General features: G+C 31.1%; 1 protein-coding gene across 1 annotated transcript; it reads left to right on the top strand.

The window, feature by feature from the left end:
• The first annotated feature begins 944 nt into the window (after positions 1–944).
• LOC108914856 lies at positions 945–7,026 on the top strand. The gene is made up of 6 exons (XM_018720770.2): positions 945–1,126; positions 2,154–2,592; positions 2,651–2,820; positions 5,439–5,517; positions 5,659–6,892; positions 6,960–7,026. The coding sequence occupies exons 1-6, from the start codon at positions 1,008–1,010 to the stop codon at positions 6,965–6,967; spliced, it is 2,049 nt and encodes a 682-aa protein (XP_018576286.2). The 5' UTR covers positions 945–1,007; the 3' UTR covers positions 6,968–7,026.
• Positions 7,027–7,445: the final 419 nt, after the last annotated feature.

Genomic DNA, 7,445 nt, shown 5'->3' with positions numbered 1-7,445 from the left:
AGTAGATTTATCGCTTCATGCCAGTTTGTTCCTCTCATAGACCTTATAAACTACTGGTACTGGACTTGCCCAACTGTCATTTTACCTATATAACCGGCAATCGCTCAGACGTGTGCGAGAGCGATGGAGCTAGTAAGGGCTTAAGCTTCGTTCACATAATTTCGACTGCAACGCGCTACATTTAATTCAACCAATCAACTAGCTATACTCGATTTCTTACCCTTTTTTTTCTGTTGGGCCGTATTCAGACTTTATAAAAATAATATAGAGACTAAAAGACAAAAAATTTTAATTTTTTCCAGTAGTGTAGGTATGTAAAAGGTTTATTATATTACTGTCCTAATTACAGAACAATATTTCAATTGTTTTAGCTATAATATTCCAAATAGTTTTTATATTGCCTTCTTTATGTATTTCTCCATTTATTTTCCTCATATCGTAAACTCGATTTGTTAACATTACTGCAAGCTCTTCTGACGTAGTTGTTTCAAATATTTCATATTTTCTTGCTTTGCGGAACTGCATAAATTGAAACTATGTCGATGCTTTCTTCGTTCAACATATTATTTGGAGAGAATTTTTGCTGGAGCACATTCTAAGCACATTTCAGTTAAAACTTTTTCTTTATATTTGGTGTGATGTTAAAATGACATTTTATTTTGAGGATGGGGGAAATAATTTAATCTAATATGTTGTCATCAGAGATAATTCTACTTGGTCAGTCTTTTCAGAAAGTTGCAAAAAGTATAAACATGTTGGTACCGTCATAACTTCATATTAGCAAGTAATATCAGTTCAGAGTAACTCTAAGTTGCTATTAGCTACTAATAGTTACTATTTTTGCCAAATCGAAAGGCCCTGTAGACTCCTTTCCACTGTGTATCTAGTTCACTGTCATTGGTCGTTGGTCATAAACGTCAAGAAATCATTTTAGCAAGGTTATATTCCATTATATTTTTGACTTTATACAAAATATTGATTATTTTTAGTTTAATGTTATTCCTAAAATGTCTGCAATATTTAAGAATTCTAAGAAAAAGGTCTCACAGATGGAACTTCGTAAATTTATGAATGAACACAAAACTAAACAAAAAGCCATAAAGAAGATTATATCACCACTAGCTAAATATCCTTTTTAAATAATCGAAAAATAATATCAACGTACCAAATTTTCGATAGAGCAGTAAGTAATAAGGTAAACAAAAAATATTTCATACATCTCTTGTATTTGAAATTTGTAATTACATTACATTTTTCATATTTTCACATTTACTATAATATTGCATACTTTGAATAAATACATTCTTATTGTGTCTGGAAATAGGCGAGGTAGGGTTTAATAAACAGTTTTTTTTAGGGGTATTTAAAGCGGTTTTCCACTAAACCAAAATACAAAACACAAAGTTATGTCGAATAAAACAAAACTGTAACATTTTGCAAACTTTTTGAAGACTGGCATGTTCTGCGACAGTTGAAGTTTTGGTTTTCGGGGCCCGCTCGAAAGCAGTCACATCAAAAGGTTTCTACGTGTTTTGAAACTCGAGTCTGTTTAATGGAAATGGTCGTGTTGTGTTTTCTATTTAAGTGATATAACCCAATATCTATGTTGCGGCGTTTTCTTCTTCTCAAAAACAATATTTTATTTCATTAATGAATTATAGCTATTAAAAAATATATATGTGTACGGTTAAGGTGTTTACTTGGCTAGTATACAAAGTAACTAACCAAGTAAACACTTTAACCGTACATGTACACTTACTTTTTTTCCAAGGACTACAGTATAAACCAGCCATAACTAAATAAAAAAATCTTCTCTAAACATGTTGGTTGGTTATTGGAAAAATGTGTTCTGATTTCCTCGTGACAACTAGTGGAAAAGGAGCGAAAACAAAAACAAAACCAGAACAAACTGTAGCCTGCTTGATGGAAACAAGAGTTTTGGGTTTGTTTCAGTTTCGTTTTTGTTTTTCAGGTTCTAGAAAATACAAACGACATAAACTCAACTGTCCGTTTAGTGGGAAACCGCCATTAGCTGCACTGCAAAATACCCCCAGAAAATAAAACACATCCTGAAATCTAACAAGTATTATAATAAAATAGTAATATATAGCTTTCTATCTAATTTAAAAAATTGATTCCTTAACACACTGTACATATAACGATCAAGATCAGTTAACTTGCGTCTTATGTAAATCAATAGTAAGGTCAGAAGCTGTATGGACAGTTCACGTGAATGCAAAAGTACATAAACAAAATGTAGAAATAGCTAAGGAATTAAAAGAAAAAACAAATAATTTTACAACTTTAAAGAGACGTTTGACTCCTCCTTTAATTGATGCTTCAGAAAAAAAGATTAAAAGCATTCTAAAAAATTCAAATAATGTTGATCAAGATGAAAATAAAACAAATTATATTAAGAATGATCATTTACCAGATAATTTTTTTGATGCTAATGAGATTAAAAAAAATAATACACCTGATAATAAAAGACCCTTTCATAAAAAACATGAAATGATGGAAACTGAAGATATATCAGAGAACAAAGATGTTTTACCTGAAGGTTTTTTTGATGACCCTAAATTAGATGCTAAAGTAGGTATACATGTTTTATAGAATATTAAGAAAAATGTATGCAGAAATAAATTTTAAGGCTAGAAATCAAGAGTATAAAAATCCTATAGAAGAAGAGTGGGAAAAATTTGTAAAAGCTATAAAAGAAGCAGATAGTGAAAGCAGTGCTATTATTGCTGAGGATCAAGAAGAAGCCACAATTGAGAGACAGATTGTTGAAATTGATGAACAGATGAAAAAACTATCTAGGTAAGTATAAACTACAGGAAAACATTAGATTTTCATATGATGTAATATGCGATTATCTCTGTATTATTATAAATTATAATAACAGAGCCTTTAATTTTTTTTGGAGTCGTGCTGGAAATTAAAGGATATTATGAAAGACAAGACAAGAATAATATTGTACTATTTAGATTTTGAATTTTGTCATCTACCTATATTATGTAAATATAATATCTTATCCTAATCAGTATTTTGGAGATCTACTAAAAAATCATTCATATTTATATATTTAAAATTTCTATATGTTCTTACAAATGGTTGCGGTTGTGAAAAGTGGATATTTAACTTACAGAAAATGAATTTGTAGACCGAAATTTTATCTACATTCATAACACCAGATTTATCACAACCAAAGGTTTATTAAAAAAAGTGACATCGATAAGTGTGCTTTGTAATTCGTGTAGGTTCAGTGATGAGCTGAGTAAAACCATAAGAGGACATACAATATGAAAATGAATTTTCATGAAATTGATCTATATTGGTCACCTAAAAAATTATATTTCATATTGGGGAACAATAAATGATAAAAATGATAACAAATTGTCCATTTGATCATCAACACATTGTATCTCACTTAATTTAGGAGCTTTGTAGAAAACACAAAGTAATAACTATAATTTACCTAATTTTACTGTTATAAACAAAAGATCAAAACCGTCCAGAACTTTAAAATCTTGAAGTACAACTTTCGCATAAAAATATTCTTTTACATAAATGCTTACCCCTCCAACCCTATGATGTAGATTTCTTAAAAATATGTTATAGTTTTGAATATTTAATACATGCGCCAGTGTACTATCATCATCCATCCATGTTTCGGATACACAAAATATGTCAAAATTATCATTTACTACCATATCAGAAAGTTATCAAGATTTGTGAATGTCCATTTAAGTGGCCTATTTTTAACATTTATTGTACATTTAAGTGGCCTATTTTTAACATTTATTTGCTGAAATTTATTCATAGTCAATTTTACATTTAATTTGCTCTAATTTAGATCTATAAACATCACATACAAAGTCAAATATAGCATGATCTGTTGGTAAATTTAGGTGCAATTTGCTATTCGCATTTTTACAGTATTATAGCATTTGTTGCCACTAATTGAACATCTAACCGACAAACAAATAACTTTTGTGCAAGATAACCTTATAAATAGTAGGTAACACTTCTATTACAATATTTAACGATGATCTGTACTTAAGTTTAGCAACAACAATTATGTCTTCATTTGGCACACCTAAGTTGTTATTAATTATATTGGCTGCCAGGTTTCTATCTTCACCAAAATGTTCAACATTGTAGATTATAATCCGTTAATTCATCTTTTTAACCTCAACAACTTGGTAGGTCGCACTAATTTTTTTGATTCAAGGTGTCTTGAAGTTTTTGGAAGGATTTTTTATGTACTTTGTACTAATTCTGTATAGGGATCTAGTATCAGATTTATTTCCACTGAAAATTGGTAGTGCATTTTAATAATTGAGTGTCAAGGGTATTCCTCTGTATAGCGTTGTATTTGGTTCCGAGGAATTCATTGTTGATAAATCTGGATGTGTACCTTTGTCTACTTGCTGCCATGAATTGAATTTAATAAAGATTAATTGCAGAATTGAATTTAGTCTTTAATAATTCTTATCTAATGGAAACTAAATAAACCTGACTAGATTTAAATGAAACAATTAGTTTTTGTACAATGGATAATGGTTGAATTGTGTGGTTGCCTGTTTCAAGGTCTATAGACTTAAATGACAAAATATCAATGTATGCCAATCAAGCAATGTGAGTACAGAGATAACAAAGGATAGGTAAGGCGGACTAATAAATACTCACTTGTTCTGGGAGGTTCTTGAAGGTGCCTTGAATTGCAACACATCTTTATCCTCAGATCATTGACTGTGCTATGGATTTGGAATGTTGAGACTTACACAGAGAAGCGCTCAATGTTTAGTTAATCATTTATTATATGAATACAGTGCGTCCGTGGTTTATATATAATGTTAATTTTAACAACACAGGCATTTATACCTAATAATATAATTATTACATAAAATGATATGATGTTCTCAATAAAATAAATATAGTTTTAATGGGATACGTAACTAATATAATGTTAGAAACACACTAATTATCAGCGAATATTATAATATATTTAATTAAATACAAGTTTTTAATTTGTATTATAAAAAGTTCATAAAGCACTTAAAACAGCTAGTCAATAAGGGTGTCTGCCGTCAAATGCTGAATGCCGAGTGCTGAATGGTGAATGTATGGTTCCTTGTATCTCATCTGCCCTAGTCGAGGAATTTGTTTATTTTACTTAGCCCTTGCCTCTCGGGTTAAGTGTTCACATTATCGGTCTTTTTTTTTATAATATAAAACGAAAACTCTGAACCATTTATCACCAATCCTATTGCCAGTTCACACCTAACCTATGCAAGAAAAATAAAACAGGAACATAAAATTATGTGTATGAATACACGAATAAAACAATACATAAAAAAACAGAACTATTGTAATTCATGTAGAAAACTCTGATTCCAATTCTGTAATAATAATATTAGATTCCTCTGTTTGAGGAAAGATGGCGCTATCAGTGCCAAAGCTCATATTTATTTTATGTTGGTAGTCAAGAAGAAGAAGCGAGGTGCTGTTTTGGTAATCCTCTCTTCTTGAGTATCTGTGGTTGTATGTACAGAAATAGTTGCATCTAGTAAAGTTACTTTAATTAAAATCGAGTCTAATTGTTAAGTAATACATGCCAACTAAAAGACCATCAACAGGTTATGGGCCCAGTAGGAGTATCTGCATCTGGCCGAAATTAGAAGTGAGGAATTCGTAGAAATAATCACTATAGGAAGTAAGAACACGGGCAGAAGAAAAAGGAAAATGGCGGAAAAACAGCAAAATTTGTTTTATGTAAAACCATTTGACGGAAATTTCTATTCAAATTGGGAATACCGAGTGAAGCTTTTACTAGAACAACAGGAAGTTTTATATGTTTTAACGGAAGAGCAGCGTGAACAAACAAATACAAGTGAAGTAGCCAAATGGAAAAAAGCTGATGTAAAAGCTCGAACCATTATTATTCAGTGTTTATCTGATAATATTTTAGAATCAGTAAAAACTAAATTATCAGCAGCAGAGATTATGAAAAGTTTGGAACATACATATGCCAAGAAGGGAATCTCAACTCAAGTAATGTTGCAGAAAAAGTTAAGAGGGCTAAAATACATAGAAGGAACTCCATTAAGAACATTTTTAACAGAATTCGATAATACAGTTTCTGAGTTAAAAACAGCAGGAGGAAAAATGGACCAGGAAGAATTAATTCTGCAGTTGCTCTCTACAATGCCAGAATCTTTTCAAAGTGTTACTACTGCTATCGATGTTATGTTCTGTCAAAATCAAACGGCAATTGATATAGAGTTTGTTAAAAACAAATTACTCATGGAAGAAGCCAGGCAGGAAAAAGTAAAAGAAGGAGGTTGTCCAAATATGACATTCGTATCGAGGCACGGAAGAGGAAATTGGAAAAACTATGGAAATTTTAGGGGAAACCAGAGGGGTAACCTAAATAGAGGCGGTAGTATGTCAAATTCAAATGCGAACTCGGGAAATCACGTGGAAAATTATGGACATTTCCCTTTTAAGTGTCATTTATGTAATAAAGTTGGCCATAAACGTGCAGACTGTCAAATGAATAAAGGTATGCGAGGAAGTTATAGTGGTCAAAGAGGCGGTTTTATGAAAAGAGGAAATGGAAATGCTTATAGTGCTCAAGAAAGTACAGAAGAAGGAGATACAGATGGACATATCTCATTTTTAACCAGTGAATACTCAATGTTAACTGCAAATGAGAACAATATAAGTTTTGTTATAGACAGCGGCGCAACAAATCATTTGGTTAGGAGTGACTTATTCAAGTATTTGAAGGACATTAAGAATATCGATCATAAAATAAATGTGGCAAAACAAGGGCAGACAATGGTGGCGAAATATCAAGGAAGTTTAGAACTTGAATCGGAAACTGGTAGGCAAATTACGATTAATAATGTATGGGTATGTGAAAATTTACTTTATAATTTACTCTCGGTTAGAAAATTAGAGGAAAATGGTCTGGAACTGATATTTGGTAAAGGACGAGTAAAGATTATGAAAAATAAGGTTTGTGTACTAGAAGGAAAGTTTAAAGGAAAATTATATTTTGTGAATTTGAAGAAAAAGCTAAGAGTGTGCAAATATGGCGAATGAAGATGAAATGATGCAAAAACATAGAAAGATGGGACACTCATCAAAATTTCCAACTCCAGGTCTGTGTGAAATATGTGTCAAGGCAAAACAAACAAAAATGCCATATGAAAATGTACCCCTAGAGAGAAAAGCAAAAAGAGTGCTAGAAATTGTTTCAACCGACTTATGTGGACCAATTAAACCAGCTACATGGGATGGTAAGTCATATTTTCTGACGTTTACTGATCATTTTTCCCATTTCTGTGTGACATACTTATTAAGCAATAAAAACGAAGTACTAAAACATTTTAAGAATTATGTTGCTATGGTTGAAGCAAAATTTAATTTGAAGA

This window comes from Anoplophora glabripennis, unplaced genomic scaffold, assembly GCF_000390285.2.
Source record: "Anoplophora glabripennis isolate ALB-LARVAE unplaced genomic scaffold, Agla_2.0 scaffold1422, whole genome shotgun sequence".
In the NCBI taxonomy this organism is placed as follows: Eukaryota; Metazoa; Arthropoda; class Insecta; order Coleoptera; family Cerambycidae; genus Anoplophora; species Anoplophora glabripennis.
Note: the sequence above shows the minus strand (reverse complement) of the source record. Positions and strands in the feature narration are given on the sequence as shown.

What these genes read in the sequence shown, in the direction of transcription:
- LOC108914856 (XM_018720770.2), top strand. Translation starts at nt 1,008, where the DNA reads ATGTCTGCAATATTTAAGAATTCTAAGAAAAAGGTCTCACAGATGGAA. An exon ending in ATTATATCACCACTAGCTAA is followed by an intron (nt 1,127 to 2,153) that starts ATATCCTTTTTA and finishes AACACACTGTAC; the next exon opens with ATATAACGATCAAGATCAGT. An exon ending in AGAAGCGAGGTGCTGTTTTG is followed by an intron (nt 5,518 to 5,658) that starts GTAATCCTCTCT and finishes TGGGCCCAGTAG; the next exon opens with GAGTATCTGCATCTGGCCGA.